This window comes from Onychomys torridus, chromosome 23 (assembly GCF_903995425.1).
Source record: "Onychomys torridus chromosome 23, mOncTor1.1, whole genome shotgun sequence".
Taxonomy (NCBI): Eukaryota; Metazoa; Chordata; class Mammalia; order Rodentia; family Cricetidae; genus Onychomys; species Onychomys torridus.
Genome location: NC_050465.1, coordinates 3971305 through 3994837, shown reverse-complemented (window position 1 = coordinate 3994837; position 23533 = coordinate 3971305). Strand labels below are relative to the sequence as shown.

Below are 23533 nucleotides of genomic sequence, written 5' to 3'. Positions count from 1 at the left end.
TAACCAGGACAATTCCTTCATAGTTTAATGCTCTCACACACTGGTTGAAGACATGTTGCAGGATTCTATGGAGTTGTGCACAAGTCTACAGATGGTTAGTACCAGACTGAAGGATGTAGCTAGCACCTTTGATTAGACAAACAGCCAAACATATGTGATATTTTCATGAGATACAGGAGAAATAATGTCATATGAGCACACATCCTGCAGAGTGAGCACGTGGAGATCGCACTTGGAAAGCTTGATAGTTCCACACTGAACTAGAGAAAACTCTGAGCATTGTCTAATTCTTTAGGGTCAACAGGAGCATAATGTGTGCAAAGACTGTTTTCTTAAGCCAGTTGAGACACAGAGTGGAACTATGAACACGTGGACACATTCATTAAGTGTGGACTGGCAGACAGACTAGACTAACTTGGTCTTACAGGGAATTTTAAATTTCATTTACTTCTTTTATTCGGGTTCCTTACTTCAGTTGAAGGAAGGGGCCTGGGACTTAATGTCCACACAGTCTGTGTGCTGTCATAGATTTTAGTTTTTGCAAATCCCTAAGGAGAGGACAGACCCTTCCTCCTGGTGGTTTCAGCCATGGCAAGCACCTTGGTCATCAGGGTGAAATGGAAGTGGAATGTTCTTGCTAACAGAGAAATGCTCAACTTTCCATCCATTGGCCATTTTCATTATGCAAATTCATCTCATCTACTCTCTGCTTCGTGGAAACTCTGATGAGAGCCCTGTGAGGTCAGGGTGGGTCTAAGTAACAGGCATTCTTTATTCCTCTGGTCTCCGCTAACTAACATTGTGCAGGGTGTAATAGCCAGCCAGACCAAATGAAAAGAAATACATCTGGCTTAATGCTTTGGTCATTCTTCTAAATATTCATTCACCGGCCTCCCGCCGAGGGTCCCTCCTTCAGTGCTAAGTGTACGGTCGATGAAAAAGCTGAAAGCTAATTACAAGTGCTGAAGTGCCTTCTGCTTCCCTAGCACATCTCCTCCGAGCAGAGATGCTGCTCGTTCAAGGAATGGAGTGCTTGCAGAGATGACCACTGGAAGTCTGTACCAATGCCTGCACACTCTGCAATGCCCAAACAAGAACACTGGCTTCTTCCTAATGGAAAGGCTAAATCTAATACCATGTCTTAATAAAGAGAGCTCCACATATCTTATGCCATATGCCATGTCAGTAATTCCTATTTTTCTATACACTGATGAGAAAGGTCTTGTAAGTGGTTTGGTAATCAAGAGATATCCCAAAGAATCTAGTATCCTAGAGAGGTTTCTTGATGCTTTTAATGCAGAAAGAAAACTCATGCTCAAAGATGTTCATTTTGATGGCCAGGTGGAGTCAGCTATCAATGACCTACATTATGGAGATTGCTACAGGCTTGTATACTACTGAATTACTGATAATGTTTGTGAAGACTGTGAAGAAAATAACTTGGATAAAATAGTTGGTGCCAAGGGCTATACAAAGCCATATATGAAGATGATGACGTTATGTAAGATTTTTAAAAGTGAAGCATATCATACATAGAAAAAGCTAGACTTGAGCAAACACATAGAAGTGTGAGCAATGATAACATGAGGGGGCGGGGCATTGTTTATGTACATTTACACTATCTAATTCCCCGCCATATCCATTTGCTCTTTTTAATGGGGGATAATGGGAGCAGAGAAGGGGCACACCCAGAGAAAACAAAATGAGCGAGGACGCCTCTCAAGGGTCCTCTTGGGTGACTTTTCACACTGGTAAGAACGGTGACCCCCTTCAGCAGGAGTCCTGGGAGCCCAAGAGAAAGGCACTGCCTCGGTGGTCCTCCTTTGACATGTGAGAAAGAAGTTGTCCTAGGATGTTTTAGAATCTGGCCTGACAGGGGGCAGGGGTAGAACTTTTTAACAGTACGTCAATGAGTTCATCACACAATGCAGAAAAGGGTGAAATAGGAAATAACAGTACAGGTATAAAATGAGGGTCAGGATCATTGTCACGGGAGATGCACAGGACAAAGGCAGCCAAGTCCAAGGGACAAAGAAGGTGTGCAAATACTTGAACACTCAACGTCAGCACAGGGCTCCAAGATGCAGAAAGCGCAGGGACCCTTGTGGAGGAACATGGGATCCTTTACAGCCCTCTTCATGGACCAAGTCCTCCAGATCCTTTGCTCCCTGACTTCTGCCCTTGAGGGTGACTACGAATCATTGGCTCTGTGCTTAGGAACCTGAAAACTCTCCTTCAGAAGTCAAGAGTGTACTGTCCATCAGTGTCCTATGAGCCTTGCAATCCAGATGGCTGATTTTACCTGTGAAAAGAAGAAAATGGCGAACTCAGAGTAAGTTCCACACCTCCACTCACAGATAGCCAGGCTTGTTTCAAAATATGCTGGGAAGAGGTCTGAGTATGCCCCCACCACCAAGAGGTTAGCTTGTTACACTAACTGAGGCTGTGGGGGAGTCTGCCTGTGTGAGCCCTGTGAGGTTCACTGAACAAGCCCCAACTCATCCAAGTGAAGTCTCAGGGAACCTATAAGGACTCTATTTGCTCAGTGGTTGCTCCATAAAATAAAAAATATAGAATAACCAAGTTGAAAACCAAAACATGGATCAAAATGCAGTTTTCAAACGACTCTCGAAGGGTCATCAAAAGCTTCCTTTGTCAGAAAGAAAATGAAACGATGCAGCCAGGAGCCCATTCTCTGGAAAACAGGCCATCTCCAAGGATGCCCACGCCCCTCCCTGGCCCGTGGTGCTGGGAGAGGCTGCCTACTCCCGAGGTGCAGAGTAGAGAAAGCAAATGGCGAGTCTTGCTCTGGAGTCTGACTTCCAGCCATAGTGTAGGAGAAAGAAAAAACAGGCACAAGGAATTGGACCAAAGACTGACACCGGGATGGAGATGGGAGAAGTGTTAGACACCCGTCTGCCTGCCCAACCCTGTACCAGCTCTCAGTCCTCAGGCTGACTTTCTCTGCCTGTCATACCATCCCCGGGAAAGGTCATGACCCCAGTCCTCTTGGGAAAGCGGCACAAGAGAGACGAGAGTCTGGGACACTTAGGGCTGGCGGCCAGCAAAGCTTTTTCTTAAGGGCATGAACATCAAGAAAGAACTTACCCGGAAGCAAAAAGAATGCAAAGATTGCATTTGAAAAACTCATTGTCTCTAAAGATGTTGCTGGGTGAAATTCATGGGACATAGGTTTTCTTGTGTGTGTGTGTCAGTGTATGTGTTAGCGTTTTTATTCTGTGTAAGTGTGCATGTTAATGCATGTTAACATGTGTCTGTGTGTTAGTATGCTTCACAGTGTATGTTAGTGTGCTATTGTGTGTTAGTATATGTTAGTGTATCAGTGTATGTGTTAGTGTGTGTGTTCATGTATGTTGGTGTGTCTCAGTAGGTGTATCAGCGTATATGTCTGTGTATGTGTCAGTGAATGTTACTGTATTAGTATGTGTTAATATATGTTAGCGTACCAGTCTATGTGTTAGGTATGTTAGTGTATATGTTAGTGTGTGTTAGTGTGTGTGTGCCTATGCATGTGGAACTTAGAGGCCAGCCTCCGGTGTAGTTCCTCAGACGCTGCCCACCTTTGGAGACAATGTCTCTCACAGCTCACCCACTACAGCTCCCTGATTTGGTCGGCCAGCAAACACAGAGATTCACCTGTCTCGGCCTCCCTGGTGATGGAGATGCCTCCACCAGTGCCACGGCCACACCTGGCTTTGATACTTGTTTTCCTAGATTGTCTTTCCATGCTGTCTTTCTTTTTCACATGCACACACATGGTGCACACACTGTGTACACACAGTACATGGTGCACACATGCAAGAGTAAATGTCACACCCCTGAAAGTCATTTTTATTCAGTCTTTCATTAACTCTGCACATATTAATAAAGGCCAAAGCTAAGTGCAGGGTGGGTGGGTCAGAGGCCAGGCTGTTTGTCCATCTCACAGTCAAACACCTGAAAGGAAGAGATCAGAGCTTTCTGGACAGGTGAACTAGTATGGATTTGAATCCTTTGGGATGATTTCAACTCTTTAGTCACATGTAGATTTATTTTTATCATTTAATTGTTTTGTCTGTTCCTTCCTATTTTTCCAGTTCATACATTAAGAAAAACTGTTTCAAAATCCAAAGTGTGGTTTATTTTAAACTTTAATTTTTAAAATTAAGCATCATTGTGAAGGTGTTGAAGTGGGCTCCTCCTGAGTGCTCACAGCTGAATTCTTCAGCACATTCAGGAGATGCCACTCAGCTTCAGATTCTATCGGGTGTAAGTCTTCCATGGAGGTCTGTAGATGCGAGCTGGGACTGCCAAGTCTCAGAGAACATGGACTAATGGCCAAAGACCCCAGCGTTTCCCTACAGCATGACCACTCTGCAGAGGGAAACTCTACAGTCCAGGTACTTCCTGCAGTTAAGGATCAGCACAAAGGGCAGCACAGGAGTCCAGTGCCAAAGAACAGCACAAGGAATTCGCTCAAGGTGCCAGTGGGAGACAGTGCAAGGGGTCAGTATGAGGGGGTCAGTGCTTGACATCGATGTGAGGGGTCAGCAATAGGGACCAGGGGAAGAGATCAGTGCAAGAGGCCAGCACCCACAGTCCTAACTCTTCTGCCACACTGCTAAGACCAATGGAGAAGGAAATTCTTCACTGTGTTTCTATTCCTTACAGTTTACTTGTGGACCAATAGAATGCCCATAACTGTGCCCCCCTCTCCCCACCCCCCACCCCCCATGCTCCCAAAATTTTCAACATTTGGTCTCAGGATTTGGACAGGTTCTGGGAAAACATGACTGAAACAAATGGCAAGATCTGGAGCCAAGCCTTGAGTCCAATGTTGCCAATTAATTGAATTACACATTATTGTGCAAATGAGCTGTTGTTAAAACTCCCCTGTGCCTCCGGGAACCTTTTCAGTCAACAGATGATCAGCATGCATCTACCTACCCCACAGCAATAGACAGAAGAAACCATAAGAATAAGGGACATTTTAGGCATGTTTCCACAAAAGCATCTATGCTAAATTATTAAGGAAGAAAAAATAGCAAACATTAGGTCAGTATGCCCTCATTTCAATATGTGAAAATGGCTGTAAGGCTGGTAATGTTACACAGACCCGTAGGTAACTGTGCTCTGGAGCCGCATCAGGGAGGGACGTGAAAGGAACTGCCACTCCTTCCTCTAGACTGCTACTTATTTGGTTTGTTTGTACGATGTTTTATCGTCAAAGCTGATAACATACGAAAATAAAGTGGGAAGACTACTACAGGTTTAAAATATCCTTAAAACACTGGAATTTTCAGAGCAAAGGAAAAAGACATTAGCAGACTCACCTTGCTGTAATCAGGTTTCTCTCCATGAGGGTTCACCCGCCTTATTTGATTTTATTAGCAATCTCTTTCAGAAGACCTTTGAGATCATTAAGCTTGGCAAGAGGGGAGAAACAGAACTCGGTCTTAGGACGAATTTCCAACACTCTATTTTAAATGACAAGCACACTAACCAGGAAATGTGACACAGGGAAGACAGGGCAGGCCCTGCTTACTGCTTACTTATGGTCAGCAGTTAGCAAAAATACCAACATCGGCTCCATGAAATCCAAGTCAAAAAGGGTTTCTTTCCTCCTAGACCCAGCAAATCATGACAGCACAGAAGTAATGTATGCAAATGTATGCAAGATGTTACTATTAAGATACTAACAAAGTTTTGCTATACAAAAAGTATAACACTAATAAAAATTATGAAGATACTAGTAAGATATGATTGTATGCCTCCTAACACACACACACACACACACACACACACACACACACACACACAGTAAACTCCAAAATATAACAAAATATAATTTACCTAAATGATTCATAAGATTATTCTGCATATCATATGAGGTCTGTGGCTTCATTTTAAGTCACAGGCCAGCTTGGTATACTTTATGTAAGTGAATGGACAGGTTCTGATTTCTGTATAGCCAACAGCTAGCTTGCTGGGTGACTTACTTGGAGTGGGAGGTGGGGACAGATATGTGTGTTGAAGTTGGGCCTGTTTTCAGTGAGAGCCTCTTCCTTTCATTTAAAATAAAAGAACAAGAGAATCCCTGATGGCTAACACGTGATGGTCTCAGTGAAAACGGCACAGGGAGAAGCCACTTCTAGGCTTCAGGTCAGCTGTGACTAACTTTGTTTTTAGTTATAATGAGATGGAAAGGCTTTTGCTCCCCCCAGGGGATCTTGTCACTAGTAAGATGGTATTAATAAGCCACTTCGAGGAGAGCACAAGACTCTCACAGTAAAGTAAGTGACACAGAGAAACAGAAAGAAAATAAGCAAAACCAAGAGTTAGTTCTGTGAAAAGATAAACAAAACCAACAAACCTCAGCTAGACTGCAATCAAAGCTGTTTCTGTTGTAGCTGTGTGCCGACTTAAAGAACCAGGGGCTGCTTGGGCCTGGATTTTCCTCGGATGTGAGAAGAACACAGTTCTCCAGAACTCAGTCACGGAACTTCAGTGACTAGAGTGATGGGCAGACAGGTATAAACTGTACCTGGCTAGCCAAGGGCCACAAAGGCACCTGCAAGTCCATACAAAACTCCGGCCCGAGGGACAGGCTGGTCACAGGTCACAGACCACATGCCAGATAAAACAGATGTCCCATGAAATAAGCACCTCCATCCAGTTCTCCTCATTTCCCATGAGGGCAAGTTGCTAGCCACTATGGTACTGGAAACTCACTTAGCCAGGGCTTCTCTAAATACATACAGCCTAAGGAGACTGATTGAGAATACAAAGCCCAGGGCCTCCAAGATGGCTCAGCAGATAAAGGCACCTGCCACTAAGCCTGGTGACCTGAGTTCGATCCCCCAGGCCTACACAGTTGAAGGAAAGAACCAAACCAAATCGTAAGAGTTGTTCTATGACCTCTGTACCCATAGTGTGGCATGCACACACACATACATACACACTCATACACACACATACACACAAAATGAAAATGTAATAACTATTTTTAAAGAATACAAAGCTCAAACAAACTAGTAGCAAATAAGAAGAATCAGCATCAAATGTTCCTAATGGAGAAAAGCTCAGGAACAGAGAGGTGGCTTCATGAGTGAACACCATCCAACATTTAAGGGTGAGCAAACACCCATCCTATTTAGACCCTTCCACAAAATAGAAGAGGGACTGCTTCCAGGCTCCATGCATGAGGCCAAGATTACCCTGGTCCCAAAGACTGATAAAGACAGCAAAGAGGACTACAGACCAACATCCCAGTGAATAAAGATGCAAAAACATCAATAATAGGGAACTCAATTCAAGAACATGAAAATGACCATATACCACAACTACGTGTGATTTATCCCGGGATATAAGGATGGTTCTGCATGCCAGGCAGTGGTGGCATATGCCTTTAATCCCAGCACTCAGGAGGCAAAGGCAGGTGGCTCTCTAGGAGTTCAAAGCCAGTCTAGTCTACAGAGTAAGTCCCAGACAGCCTGGGCTACACAAGACAGAAACCCTGTCTTGAAAAACATACAAACAAACAGAAGGAATGGTTGAGCATATGAAAACCAATGGGTGCAGTAAACTAAATGAATAAAATGGAAAACAGAGGCAGCATGATCCATATACCAGATGCAGAAAATCAGCATAAAACTCCAGATTTCTTTCACAATAGAAACTCAAGAAAATAAGGACTTACGTAGACACAGTAAAGACTATGAAGGAAGAATACTATCACCATGCTCAATACTCCATCATCTCTAATATCCTAAGACAAAACCGCCCACTCTCGCCACTGTTACTCTAAATGATGTTGGGAGCCCTAGCCACGTGATCAGGTAAGAAAAGGAAATAAAAACTATCTAGATCTGTTTGCATAGGGTATTAAATAGTATCTTGTAAAACAAAGACTCCACCAAAAACTTTTCCTGGAAAAAAAATGGAATGAATTTGGTTAAAGTGGTATTTCTGTTACAGAAAACAATACAGAAGTTCCTCAAAACATTAAAAAGAACCTAGCTACCCCACTCCTGGTACACAGCTAAAGAGCTGATGTCAGAAGGGTGAGGCATTCATCCTATGCTGTCCTGTTCACTGCAGCACTAGTCACAGACCCAGAAATAACCCACGTAAAATGTGGTTCATGGACACAGTGGAGAACGATTTCACCTTGAAAAAAGGAAGGAAATTCTACCATCTGCAGGAACACAGATGGTCAAGATGACACTGGGTTGAGTAAAATAAGCAAGGCACAGACAGGTAACCCCCTCCCATTTGATCTCACTCACATGTACAGTCTAAAAGAGGCAAAAGGTTTAGGGAAGGGAGGAATGTCAATGGATCTACTGTACACTGAGGTGAGAATGATTACTATTACACTGTGTTCATGTGTTAATATCCACCTAGATATTAATCTTGTCTATATACATGAGATGTGCTGAGATCACAGGTCTCAAATTGAATCCTAGGACACATACATATAGTAACTAAATAAGTATGTAAATAGTATGTGGTGATAATTTTGCAATGTATGCATGAATCAAAATATCCACCTGTATACCTCAAATATATTGAATTTATGTCAATGATAGCTCAATGGAGCTGTTTAGAAATAAAGTCAATTGAAAAGGAAAACAAAAATATGCTAAATGCTTGCTCTAGAAACAAAAGCTCAGAACACGAACCCCAAAATTCTATGAATGGAAAGGAGGGAATTTGGGTTGTTCAGAATGGGAAGAAAGAGGACAGAGAAGGAGACAAAAAGGGAGGTGGAGGCAGCTCATGGGATGTGGGAGGTCCTGCACTGTGTGGCTAGGGCTTCCAACACTGGGTTGTGGTAATCATTTTGTGATGTATACATGTGTCAAGATGTCCAACTGTATACTTTAAATATATCCACAGTGGCAGAAGCTTGGCGGAGCTCATTACATCACACCCACAGTAAGAGCAGGGGGGAAATGAGTGCCTGAGTATGTAAACTCAGCTCATTTTCTCTATTCTTACACAGTCCAGAACCCAAACCAGGGGAATGGTGCCACCCACAGTGGGCAGGGGCTTCCTTCATCCACTAATGTAATTAAGACAATCCCTTACAGACATGCCCCTAGGACAAACTGGTCTAGATAGTCATTGAGACCCAATTCCAAGGTGATTTTAGATTGTGTCAAGCTGACAGTTAAATCTACTGGAAGTGGCATTTCTGAGCTATTCTACACGAGGGCTGAGAGTTTAAGAAGTAATTCTGCTCCAGGCTCCAGCTCTTAGGTGAACCATGCAGACAGCTGAACAGAACCATGTCTAATTTTTTAACAATGCATGTCTTCTTTTCTTGTCTGACTCTATATACCAGCCTGTGGCTGAACACTCCAAGACATCACAGATAAATCATTCTGGAACTCCAAACCATACCTTTGTATCCAGTTGTCTAAACCGATGCCTCATCCTGCAAGGAAATTAGAAAATAAACTAAGAGAAAGAGTCTGAGTGAGGCTCTTCAGCCATGTTTTCATCTTTCAAAGGACAGAAGACAGATTATGTACAGCCTTCAGTTTGGGCCCAGGCCAGGGTCAGCTGCATCGATCTCTCTGATTTTCTTCCTCATCCCCAAGCAAAGCAGAATTCCTTTCTCACCCCAATTAGAAAGACAGAAAAGTCATGCTATGTCTGATGACATGGTGGTAAAAGTTGACTCAGAAGATCTACCTTCCTCCACATCCAAACTACATTCATGCTGTCTCTAGAGAAAGAGCATCCTGTACCCCTCGGTCACTGGGTTGATTTTAACAAAGAAATTAGTTGTACTCGTATTTACTCCTACTGGTTAGAGTACATTTTGAGGTGGGTTTAAGCACTTAGGAAAAGGGACAGCTGTCACTGAGGAAGGTCAACCTTCACAATAGAAGGAGCAGGCTTTCAAAGACTCCCTAATACACTACTTATATACCATCTGCAGACTTGGCTGACATCCCTACTTCTTCAAGAAATTTAATGACTTGGGGGTCATATGGGAATTTATAAAAAGCCCCCCACAAGTTAAAAATGATAGTCAGCGCTTCCTGGAGATGGTTTGCAACAAGCCTCCTCTGCCTCTGTCGTTCAGCACGGTAAACATGCCAATGGCTCCTGCAAGATAATGCAGGTACCCATGACCTCCGAGTCTTTCTGGGCTCATTTCTGAAGCTGTGGCTCCTGTTTCTGGGTTCTGTGGATACCAATATCTATCCCCCTTCCTCCTCATCATCTTTTTGTTTGTTTGGAAGACAGGGTTTCTCTGTGTAGCCTTGGCTGTCTTAGAACTCGCTCTGTATACCAGGCTAGCTTTGAACTCAGAGATCTGCCTGCCTCTGCCTCCTGAGTGCTGTCATTAAAGGCATGTACCACCACCCTGCTCAGCTGTTAAATGCTGGGTTCACAACCAAAAAGGTCTATCCTTCTACATTCAAGATCTCAGCACCTTGAACACAGGACACCTCACTGTCCCAAGAGAAAGATGTAGCCTCCAAGCACCCCTTTCTGTCGCATGCTCTTCAGGGGAACAATCAGATTAACTGAGGTCTGACCTCTCCCTGTGTTGAGGGAGTTTCATATGTCTAAGTATTTGTCATCTACAATTGCCTCAGTAGTATTTTTGAAGCACCCTCGCTCTCCAATGAAAATATGTGTTACTGAGCATGCTCAGATAAGCTGCCTCTGTCCTTCCAGTTTACATATACAAAGGGCGCCTCTGCCACAGAAGTGAGTGACTGACATACTCCTCTGAGCTGTCGTTGGCTTTCGTGTTGATCTTGACAAGGTAATTCTCCTTCATGACGCCCTCCCACGCCAAAGTCTCGTTGTCCTCGTTTCGGAAACCTGAAGTAATGAGAAAAGGAAACTATTCAGGTTGCCTCGTCTGCCTCCATTTTTCAAACCAATGCCTTCCAGGCATCCAAGAGACTCTGGAATCGAGACAATTATATTTGTCTGCAGCAGCAGATCTAACTACTGTTTCTTACTAGGGACAGAAGCAGAGAGATGGGATACCGATTTCTCAGTAAGAATGAGGGTGGGAGCTGCCTGTGTGAACTAAGAATGTGATCTTTATTCTAAATAGAGAGCCATTTGAACCTCGTCTGTCTTTTGAGACTTCGATCACTCCACTAATCATTTGGGTGCCCAGGTTTGGTGAGTCCTACCCCTCTGTTCTGATGACATGGAAACACTAAACCACTCAGTTGGATACTTACTACAGTTTCCAGCTCTCAATCTAAAATCAGGAGGTCTTTAGAGGAGAGTAATCTGACGACATTGGTTCTACTCTGCAGCAGGCAGTCTGGGAGTGGGTCATGAAGAAAGCCTTACCGTTATTCTTCCCCTTTCGTCTAAGCCAGGGCAAACTATACAAACTGGCCCAGGACCTGTTCCAGGAGATTCTCTCTTCAATTTCTTACACTGTCTGGCCTTTCAGATGGAGGCCAAACAAAAAACCACATCGTTAAGATGATCGATGTTTGCAATGGGCAACAAACCCCAGAAATTCACAGGGACAAGAAAGAGATGTTTGTGTAGGTGGCCACTTGGAATGGATTTGTGGTTTGTTTGTTTGTTTGTTTGTTTGTTTGATTGTTGTTTTATTTTTTCAAGACAGGGTTTCTCAGTATAACAGTCCTGACTGCCCTGGAACTCACTTTGTAGACCAGGCTGGCCTCAAACTCACAGAGATCCACCTGCCTCTGCCTCCTGAGTGCTGGGATTAAAGGCATGTGCCACCATACCTGGTGATTTGTGTGGGTTTTACTTTTATCATTTAAATGTGTGCATTCTTATGTTAGAGTCTATAAACTCTAATGCCTTACTGGACTGAAAAAAGTTAATTTGGGATTAAAGTAATATGTGAGTGACCAGATTCGAGAAAATTCCATACAGCAAACATGCCTTTATCTTTAAATGGATGTTATTACTTTTCAAAAGAGTTCCTAATCAATTTCCTTTCAAGTGAACTTTGGAGTAGTTTCCAATATCTTTCCTTCAGACTAAATCTTAGAACTCAACAATACAAGATTGAAACTCCTGGACACAGGCAGCCAGAACAAGAACAACAAACAGCCAAGAAAAATGGCCTGCTTCCTTAACAGCCAGGGAGAGGCTAGCTGAAATGGCAGCCTAGCCTTTTCACCAACTATGCTGAGAAATTAGCAGGCTCTAAAGTACATATATGTGCCAGCAAAAATATGTAGAAGCACCCACCCATCTTATAGGAAAAATCCATCCATTGTTACAACTTAATAGAGGATGAGAAGGTTGTGGAAGACATTACCCAAAGAATTGGAGATAGTGCATATTCTTTGTCTAGACATTTCTCTTCTAGAATTAACAATAAGATGATTCATGTGCTCAAATGCACATATATCACTTTTTATCATGATGTCATATATTACTAAGAATCAAACCAGGTGCTGAAGAGATGGCTTGGTGGTTGTGAATGTTAGCTTCTCTTCCAAAGGACCTGAATTCAGTTCCAAGTACCCACGTTGGGCAGCTCACAACCACCTATCACTCCAGCTCCAGGGGGATTCCAGTGCCTTGCCTTCTGCAGGCACCTGCACTTACCTACACAAGCGCACATGGAGACACACACACATACACATAATCAAAAGTCAGAAATAAGAGCCTAGCCAAACTACACGTTTAACAATAAGGGCTTGGTTAAATTAGTCATGGTACACCCATACACTAGACTATTTCCTAGTTAAAATTCTTAGCATACATATTATTTGTTTATAGATATTAATCATGTTTACGGTATATCATCAGCTATATAAATGAACCAATTATTCTCAAATGTATATGCATACGACAGTCCAGGCAATACATATTCCCACAGAAGTCAATGACAGTTGTTGATATTTACCTCTGGATAGTGGGCGTATCCTTACTTGTGTTTTTCAAATGTCCTATAAAGACTATATATTGCCTTCCAAATCAGAAAAGAAACAACACAGTTTCTAAAAGTTCAATTACCAAGTAGCATACTTTCTTCTGACTTGAAGATATTGCCAAATAAGGTGGGGGAGGAAGGAAGGAAGTTTGGAGTCTGACTTTCTGAGCATTATTTGAAATAAAAATAAAAATCTTGTAGTTTTTCCTCCAAAGAAGGGCAATTTCAAAGTTAATAACCTCCCCACCATTTGGAGGCAAACACAAAATGCACTTAGGGAATGAGCTTCCTGCTGGAGTTCCTGGGCCAGGCAGAGTGCTGTGGTTTCTAGAATGAGCCTGCTCCAAGAGGCGGCAAGTGAGCAGGAAGTGACTGGGCTGGCTGGAGAGTGTCCTATGAGGGAACTGGGTTCTGGCTCCCTCTTTATCAACCACCACCACTGGGGAGAGAGGACCTGGCCTTCTGTTTCTTTGTGTCCTCCTGAGGGTAAGATCTGTTAGGAGAAGGCAGGTGCCATTGCCTCTTCTAACTGTCCATACAGCGTCTCTCTCCCAGTGTCTCCGGATAACTAACAGACATTTCTGACACACCTGTTTGCTTCCTCCTGGCTGGCTAGGCAAGAGGGTTCTGTTTCCAGTTAATGTTCTTATCTTGCCTCCATGACATGCATTTTGTCCTCTTCCTTAAGCCAAGCCTGAAGCCAGGAGCTGATCTGCCTTCCTGACTCTCAGTTCCCTGGTTCTGCTGATGCCAGGCTGAATGTATTAGATCCTGAGAGGATGGACCTTTATCTCATCCAGTCCCCATCAGTCCATACCCAGCCTGAGTCAGTGTGATGGGTGGTTCTCTAGAACATTCGTTCCAGTTCCAGAAAATACTGACTGTTAGTTAGACTCTGCTTTTGTCTTTATACTGAGTCAAAACCATCCTCACTAAAAAAGTTATGTGTGTGTGTGTGTGTGTGTGTGTATACATGTTCATGTGTACATAGCCTGTGTATACATGTGTGTAGAGACCAAAGGGCAAGCATTGGGTGTTTTCCTCAACCACCGTCTATCATTTTCTTTGGGGCTGTGCCCCTCAGTAAACCCGGGCCCCACTGATGGGTTAGAGTGGCTGGAAAGCAAGCTGGAATTACAGGCATGCACCACCATGTCTAGCCTTTTACATGTGTGCCAGAGATTTGAACCCACGTGTTCGTACTTGAGAGGTGAGGTTTTTGTCAATGGAGCCATCTCTCCAGGTTCTCTTCCTGATTATGACTTTTATTCATTGTTCAAAAAACAAGGAAATGTGTAAGCCTTCCTAAGGCATTGATTTGCCCCTCAGTCTTCTCCCAGATCCTGGAGACACTCATCTCCACGATATCAAGAAGGAATCAAATATAGCTCTGGGCACGCCACTAAATGTCTCTGCTTTTTGGATGTGGATTTTGAGGACGTTCAGATTTCTAGGTCTGCTCTTGCATTTCCCATCCTGAACATGAAGACTTCCACTCTTTTATCAGAAATGGCTCAATTTGTTTTCCAAGGCAAAATAGTGGGGAGAAAGACAGCCAGTTATCTAAGTTGTCAAAATATTTTCATCAATAGAGACAATTACACATGTGTACTGGTTAATGACACCCCCGAAGTGGCATTTAATGTCTTGGGATGACACTGTTAAAGTTGAGTATGAAGGTCCTTCCTGTTGCAGGCTGATTGAAAACTGGGGGTGCATTTATATTCTGAAAGCCAGGCTGTAGGTCAAGTCTTGGAATGGGACTGAAGGTCAGCCATGAAGATTTTGCCCCAGTTTGATGTGAAGGATCCCACAAAAATGATGGCTAATTCTCCTTAAAATTTGTCATATTGCCACCAATTTTCATATCTAGGAAAGTGATATTTTAATCTCCTGAATCATAATGTTTGGAATCACACCAAAGAGAAGTGGTCAGCCCAACATGATATGTAAATCTGGTTGTGGAAGTTCACATCCATTTCATCACATACCGTGGGGCAAATGACCAGAATACCACACACAGTCGACCATTGTCAAAGGATGTTATGGAGCCATGAAGAGAGGTGCTGTAATGGAGATCCAGGAATACAGAGGTGCCAAAAGTGTGCTGTAGACAACAGGCAGCAAATGAAACCTTCTCTGGGGAGTTGCGCCATGGACTGTATGTAACCAGTGAAATGACAGGGGCAGGGCAGCCCTTTGGGGGGTCACTCTCTGCTTTGGTGTTCCCCAGATGCTAGGCATGGAGCTTTAGGATTTGAAATTTGAAATCCTTTCTGGGGTAGAAATATTTATCTAGGTCTGCCTCCATCACTGGACCTTAGAAGTGTGTAACTTTAACACTGGCAAAGGCTCACGTGTGAGTTTTCATGAAGTCTTATTAGATGAGCCCTTGACTTGATGCTTGCACAATACTGGAGTAATGGCTAAGACTCCAGGGACCATAAAAATGAGATAGATGCGTTTCGCACTATGAGACAGACATGAGGATCTGGGGCCCAGAAGGAGGACGACACCAGTTTCCCCCCAAATCCCCATGTGTTAAAGGGTTGCCCTCCAAGATGGCACTGTGGGGTGGTGGCACCTTCAAGAGGAAGGGCCCAGCATGCCCTTAAAGGTGATATTGAAACCCACTTCTGAGTCACCCCTTGATTCCTGGCTAGTGATATAAGTGATCTGCTCTGGCACACATTCTCTGTCAGGCCCAAGGCAGTGGAGCCACCCAGTCTTGAACTGGGATCCCCAGCACTGAGCCAAGTGAACCACTCTTCTTTATAAGTTAATTACCTGAGGTGTTTCATTATAGTGATAGAAAGTTGACTAATAAAAGCAACCCAAGAGTCTTTTACCCTGTTAAAAGTCTGGCTAAACCTCCCCAAAAAATAACTTCACAGAAGTAGTAGGGACAAAAATAAAATCCTAAAACCCAAGTCCTGGTTTCACGCTATCCATGAATCCTACTAGGGAAATACCTTATTTATGTTGTTATTATTATGTTTGTCCCAAAGCAGGCCCAGCAGCCCTGGAGTGCTCCCCAGCCTACCCTGTCTCCTGAGGTGTGCACTGGCTGGCCTGACCCCAGTCTTCAGAGACACACAGTGAACCGATTGTAGTGGCTCAGACCACACATCCCTTGACATGAACCACAGCTCCAGAACCCGAGCCCCAGGCAGGCACCCCACTCACAGCAGGCGGAAGACTCCATGTTCTTCTCCTTACAGCAGCATTTGAAGCCCTTCTTCACCACCATGTAGAAGTAAGCAAAGACGACAAAGGGGAAGGGGATGTTGAGGCGGTTGCAGTACTCCTGGACCAGGAAGTACCTCTGGAACTTCCAGACCTGATCGTTGTTCTCCTGCACGGTGCCCACTGTGTAGCTGGCAGGGGAGAGGGGAGACATGGCTTAGAGACGTGCACTTTCCATCACTCCATTTGCCCATGGTGGTAACACTGCTGGGCAGCCATCCATGTGGTGGCCTAGGCCAGGCAGATCAGAGGGATTCATGCTGATACCACAGCCAGGACAAGGAGGCACAAGCCACCTGCTGGCCTCAGTGTCGATCTGGTTCTCTTTTCTTTTCTTTCTTTCTTTCTTTTTTTTTTTCTTTCTTTCTTTCTTTTTTTTTTTTGTTTCTGATTGCACAAGAAAAATGTCCAGTGAACTTCAAAACGGTCTTGATTTACAAACCTTTTAATGATCCCCTTTGCTCATCAATCTGTTACTGTGCCAGGGATGCTGACTCCCTCGGGAATATTTTATCCCCCTTGTGTGTCTAATTGAAACAGTCTGGAGACAGTTGGTTAGCATTTCTCAGGAGCCTCAGACAAAAAGCCAAAATGGCTGCCCCTAGGATGCCTTCCCCTCATGGTTAGGGAAGGCTGGGGAGCAAGCTTCAGCAGGAGAAGGGGAGAGGGACTCTAGGAAAGGACTGTCATCTGTGAGCTATACTGATTCCAGTTACAGACATACACAATTATATTTGGAAAGAAATGTTGAGGATTGTCCTATGGTGTGTCAAGATGAGCAGATATGACTTTTTGTGAACTGCAAATGAAGGGACCCTAGAACACTCAAGGGACCCTAGGACACTCAAGGGACCCTAGGATACTCAAGGGACCCTAGGACACTCAAGGGACCCTAGGACACTCAAGGGACCCTAGGACACTCAAGGGACCCTAGGATACTCAAGGGACCCTAGGACACTCAAGGGACTCTAGGACACTCAAGGGACCCTAGGATACTCAAGGGACTCTAGGACACTCAAGGGACTCTAGGACACTCAAGCATATGACTCTGGCAGGCCTCACCCTTCTCCCCAATTCCTGCTGCCTTTATATTCCTAAATACAGTCCCCCCCCCCAATTTTTCCTAGTAATTTCTAAACTATAGTCTGCAAGGTCTATTCCCTTATTAGGCCAATCCCTCTTCCTGAGGCTCACTACCAAAGTCCAGCAATCAAAATCCCCCTTTGGCTCACTTAACATGCCCAATAAAAATTAAACACCTCATCTTAACACAGAGTTTCCCCATTACCTTTATAAACCACCATTTGCCTGTGTGTCACATCTGTCCCCCTCTATCCAGAATCAGCTCTTTGTCCTCCTGGGACAAATACCCCTGCCCCCTTTCCCTTGTTCCCTTCCCCTTCTCCCTTGTCCTCCATCTCCTGTCCTCTGTCCCTCTGGGGCAAATAAATCTCCTTTGTGCTGAGAATTTGGTCTGGAGGGCCCTGAGCTGATACACTTCCTTTCAGTAAACATGTGGAGATTAACAGATGCACAATTTCTGGAAACCAAGATGAAAAAGAGCTGTCTCTCTCCACCCAAGGAACAGCGCTGTCTCATTGACTGTGAAGATGCCAAGCCACTCTATTGGCGGCACTCAGCTCTCTCCCCCACAGTTGGAGTTAATGGAGCTGAGAACGAGGTGGCGGCTTTTGAGTTCATCCACAGTTTAGAAATTTCATGCAAGTGTTTCATCTGAGCAAGCCAACTAGAGATCATGTTTCATTTGGGTAAGTATGTATTACTTTGGGTGAGGCAGTGTTCAACAGCTGCATTGTGGAAACTAACCAGGCAAGAACTCACACCCCTCTTCAAACTCTTGATAAGCCGAATGGAAGTCTCTGCCAGACACCACAGAGTTATAGGAACTGTGAGCACCATGAAATATACAACACCACAGCCCGGAAGAATCTGAAAGGCATAGTTTCTAAAAGGCAAAAGAAAACATTTCCAAGGAAAAATTGTCTCTTAATGGAGACATGGGCTCTCAATTTTCTAGCCAGAAGTACATTTTGCCATTTCTTTGAATTTTGATGAGCCCCAAGAAACTCCCTTTGATCTCTGCTTCTTTTCCCATATTGAATTCAGCAATAACAGTATAGTGGTGGCGGGGAGGATGTGGCGACTGATTAATTGCCTAGAACATGTTTAGCTCAACTTTTCATTTTGTCTGTTTGTTTTTGTTTTTTTTAGGGAGCCTTAAAAAGGTTCATCATTTTGATCCACTGACTTCTTTCCTGGGAGTTCAAGCTAGGGATAAGGAGAGAGTGATAAAACTATACAGACATGGATGTACACACGTGGCTCCTCACATGCTGCAGATGAGAGACATCTGTGTCCCTTACCTAAGTGAAATGAACCATCTATACATTCAACACAGAACAGGCCTCTGTAATGGATGATAAGTGTGATTTCATTATGTAGCCACTGAAATCAGGTTTATAAATAATTTTTGTACTTTGGGAAAAATTGATATGTTAAATGGAAATAACGAAGCTCCAACTCGTACTTTGAGCTCAGCCTCACCACATAAGTCATGACTCCAGGGAGAAGTGGGTCTGTCACTGGCAGTGGCATCTCCAACATTACAGCTGGGCTTGCTTCTCCTGCCCTTCCAATTTCCAAGCACCACGTAAGAGGTCTGAGTGTTGCACATAATTACTAAAATGTCTATTTTATGTTATATCCATAACTCTTTATGGTAATGACTTTTGAGTTACCAAAACACTGAAGCTATAAAATAGAAAACACTTTCAATATGCAAGGCACTGATTTTTTCATTCATCTGGGCTCCTCTATAGTCCAAGCACCTCCAGCTCACTACGTAGCTGAGGATGACCTTAAACTATTCACTCTCCTGCCTCCATCTCTCAGGAATGGATTGCTGGCAGAAGCCACAAACACCTGGCTTATGTGGTGCTTCAGATCCAACATGGAGCTTCATACATTCTAGACAAACACTCGACCATCTGGGCTGCATCCCTAGTCCCTACAGGATGCTATTCTAGGCAGCCTATTTATGTTGATTAATTTAATATGCAAATAACTCTATAAGTCCTGTTATCATCTATGATAAACAGATTGGGAAACTGAGGCACAGAAAGGATAGGCAAATTGAAGTGTTAAAGCTGGGATTTGGTCTAGCAATCTATCCTGGGTCGTCCCACATTAGTAGAGTAAAATGTGTGGTGTTATGAGAGTTCCACTCCATTTCCAAGGAGTTTAACTAGATGACTTATCATTTTGGGTTAACTACAAAGTATCTGGCAATTTGGGCAGTGTGCATTTGGAATACACTGAAGTCTTTAAAGGTGAGAAACCCAAGCTTATTGAAGGCCCACACGCATAAGCTCCAGTGAGGCAGGCCAGTGGCTGCCCGACTGATCCTTTCATCTACTTTTCACAGTACAACTGTTAGGTACAATGCAAACAGGACTGTGGATCCAGAAAATGGATCTCATAGCTCGTCTGGCACTTCTTCCCGGTATAGGTCAGGTTGCTGGGGGGCTAATGCTCCGCCTGGCATTATTACCATCTTCCCTGTCCTCAGCTGGGTTTGCCATTTACAAGGAACACGGACCTCATCTGCCACAGCAGCGGCTCAGAACTACAGAAACACCCCAGCTTAGTGACGCTCGGGCTAAGAACCTTCCAGAAGTCACAGCTCTCTGCCTTCTGCCAGAACAACTATCTTCACTCTAGTCATTAATTCTAAGAGCGTCTTACAATTTCACACACCTATTCCAAAATGGACACTGATTGCTCAAAACTCCAAACCCCAAACAAAAGCAACTGCATCCACTTTGATGTGTCAAATGTGGTTTCCCGGATGTTTTATACAAGAGTCATTGCTGTCTGGATGGAGGGAGGAGTGTTACATCCAATGCTTGCAGCTAGTAAGGTAGCACGAGCGCCTCCCTCCTGTCCTCACCCTGGGAGTTCAGAGGGGAACTCTGATGAAAGCCCCATGGGGGATGAGGTCTGTGCCTTGGCTGAACTGGCCATTCAGACTCAACAAGACACATTCTGTGTTTTCCAGATCATGTAGGGCAGGACCTGGCAGACAGAGGACATTTGCAAGCCTTCATTTGCTTCTGCACAGCCCTGAGAAAGACTAGGAAAAGCAGAGAAGGCCAGACCAGGACAAGGCCATGGAGCATCACTTTTTGTGTCCATTCGGCCAGAGGCCCTTGTGAAGACAGCCTGCAATCCCTCCCCATGAGGTACACAGGCAGGGCCTGCCAGTCACCGCCTTGCCTTTGTGCTATCATTCTCCACCTCAAAAGAGCCCATGGGTCACTGTCTTACTTCTTCCTGGAGAACCAAACTTCCAGGCCCTTCCTGTCAGCACAGCAATTTCCTCTGCACCTCATGGGCAAGATGACCCCTGGGATCCGCACTGAGAAATGGTGAAAACCTGGGTTCACCCCCCCCCTGAGGCTTGCAGGAGCACCTAAAGGCCAAGGTCCATGACAGCAGTTTCCAGATTTTTCCTTTTCTTTTACATCAGCTCCGGGGTCAGTCAAATAGACATGGGAGTCCTCCTTTGGAGGCTGATAATAAAGCATCAAATTGCTTTCCAAGATAATTTTTGTATTATTTACAAAATAATTGATGTATTCATCAGTGTGTGTGTGTGTGTGTGTGTGTGTGTGTGTGTGTGTGTGTGTGTGTATGTAAAACATAGATCACGCTCAGGTGTTGTTCCTTGGGTACTGTCAACCTTTTCTTTTGTTAAGACAGTTACTTTGACTGACCTGCAGCTCACAAGGTTGACTGAGTAGCAAGCCCAAGGACCTGCATGGGATTGACAAGTGTGCTGTCATGCCTGGCTTTTAATGTAGGCTATGGAGCTTGAACTCAGGTCTTCAGGCTTGCAAAGCAGGCACTTTACCATTTGACAAACCACCACAGCTCTCTGATTTTTTTTTATAGTCTTTAGAAGTTGGTTTTAACTTCTGTAGAGAAGAGGCTAGATTCTGCAAAGAAAGGCCTTCTATGACTGATATGTGAAAATGCCTCTCAGTGACACAGGCATCAGAGTGGCGTGGGGTTAGCCTCACCCGCACCAACTCAAGACAATGTTCAATGTCTTCCAGGTGATCACTGGCCATCTGCATCTTCCTCAAGAAACCCTAAAACCTGCCCCCTCCACACCACCTCTGCAAGTCCCTGTTAGGAAGGTATTGTCCTTGTCAATATCTCAATGGGCTGGAGGTGGGTAGTGGCAGTGAAGGTCATCTCATAGGACCAACTGAGTACCCTCTGTGGAGCATGACAGGAGAGAAGAGAAGCAGAAGCCCCTTGGAGGGAGAAACTTGCTGAGATCGGAGATGTTGCTAGACTTCAGCAGATGTTTGGCATTCAGATAGCCTTGTGCACAGATGAAATCCAGACGTACATTAAAGGGATAACATGCCATGACCACAGAGTAGAAGGATGGTGGAATGTTTATGACATTGCTGTAATCCATCGTTTGTGTGATGCATCGCAACTCTAGATCAAAAGGGAAATACTTCAATAGTTACAGGAGAGTCTTCTGGAACACAGAATGTCTTCTTGTGATTAGAAAGCAAGACAGAGAAGAAATTGCAGAGAGGATACCATTCCACAGGGTAATAAAAAGAAGGGAGCCAATTCACAAAGGAGACCTGTCACACAGTGAATGAGGGAACCTTCCAAAGCCTTCCCGTACAGCAAAAAAGTAGTCATCAAAAAAAAAAAAATCACAGAAAAAAAAAAAACACAACATTTTCTCACATCCCTAAACAGCTAGAAATAAAAAACAAAACAAAACAAAAGAGCATGAGCCCCATGCAAAAAGAACCACAGGAGTTTACTGACAACTACAGATGCTTGAACACTGTGAACATGCCACTCTTTCTGGAGCCCGGGAATCCAGTTTCTCCTAAATAATTCCACAAAGAGTCACAAGATTTTTTTTTCCAAAAGGAGAAAGAAGGAAAAACTCCCAAGATGAGTGCTGGGCTCCTTTGTACAATCAGAGCATGAAAAGCGAGGAGAGTATTGAGTAAGAGCAATGAGGGACTTGTACAACAGACGTCTAGAGACTTCAAAACCAAACTTCAGCAATGAAAACCATTTGGTAGTAAAAAACCAAAATAGAAAGAGTGAGCAAATCAGAATGCACAGTCTGAAAAAAAATTATAAAGAAAAAATAGATGTGAAAACAGCAGCAGGTTTTAGAATAAGTTAAAATCCAAATAGATTTCTCAAAGATTTATTTATTTTGTTTCTAGTGGATGTGTGTGAGCCTACATGAGTTTATGGCAAACATGTGTATGCAGAAGCCCACAGTGGCCAGAAGAGGGTGCTAGGCACCATGTGGGAGATGGCAACTGAACCCTAGTTCTTTGCAAGAGCAGTAAGCACACTTTGGTGCTGAGCCATCTCTCTGTCCCTCAGCTAGGTTTTTACCCAACAAGTAGCCCCTTCAGCGTGTCACAGAGGACTAAGGCCCCTCCTTCCCAAGCGCACTGGTAATGTCCAACCAGAACTGCTTCTGTTCCTAGGGATAGCCTTGGCTCTTGAGCTGTGTCTGCCCAGCATGTACATTTGACATATTTGCTGTCTCCTAGTCCCCTTTCATCACAGCATCAATATGCTTCAAATCAACTAGAAGATGTGGATGAAGAGAGGGCTCAGTCTTCGGAGCATAAACTGCTTTTAGAGAAGGTCAACGATGGCTTCTCATTGTCTACATTGGGTAGCCCATAACACTGCTTGTAACTCCAGCTCTAATCACACACACACACACACACACACACACACACACACGCACGCACGCACGCACGCACGCACGCACGCACGCGCGCGCACACACCAGACATATACACATACACATTGTTTAAAATAAAGTAACTAGAGGAGCCCAAAGCATCCAACACAAATAGATGATGATCTGAGGAGATGGAGACGCAGCCTACAGTTCAATCATTATGCGATGTATGTGTGCATTGCAACATTACACCATAAGCATGAACAGGCATAGTGCTATGTGTCAGTTCAGACCAGAATAACATCCATTAAGCAACTGAATGGTAAGCTGAAAACAAAGTAATGATAGCTATTTGCACTGTTTTCAACACGAAGAGGTGTTGTAAGGGGGACAGGAAAGAATGAATGGGGCTCTGAAACAGATCAGAGAAGATCTCAAAGGATGCCACTGATGACATAATGATGCAACTATCATGATTGTGGGAGATGAGGGCAGGAGCAAGCATAGAACCTCCAACAACCAATGGAAGAGGCGCCAGCGATTTCATTCACCAGCCTTTGAATCAATAATTCAGTTTAGTATGTGGTGCTGCT

General features: G+C 44.0%; 1 protein-coding gene across 1 annotated transcript in view; it reads right to left on the bottom strand.

The window, feature by feature from the left end:
* Nucleotides 1-161: 161 nt before the first annotated feature.
* Trpm8 (transient receptor potential cation channel subfamily M member 8) overlaps nucleotides 162-23533 on the bottom strand; it is a 75444-nt gene continuing 52072 nt past the window's right edge. Inside the window, exons 22-26 of the mRNA XM_036173395.1 lie at nucleotides 16103-16293; nucleotides 10752-10851; nucleotides 9409-9442; nucleotides 5334-5425; nucleotides 162-2302 (exon numbers count right to left, since the gene is read on the bottom strand). Coding sequence (XP_036029288.1) covers nucleotides 5375-5425; nucleotides 9409-9442; nucleotides 10752-10851; nucleotides 16103-16293 — 376 coding nt within the window. The 3' untranslated portion in view covers nucleotides 162-2302; nucleotides 5334-5374. The remainder of the gene's footprint in view (nucleotides 2303-5333; nucleotides 5426-9408; nucleotides 9443-10751; nucleotides 10852-16102; nucleotides 16294-23533) is intronic.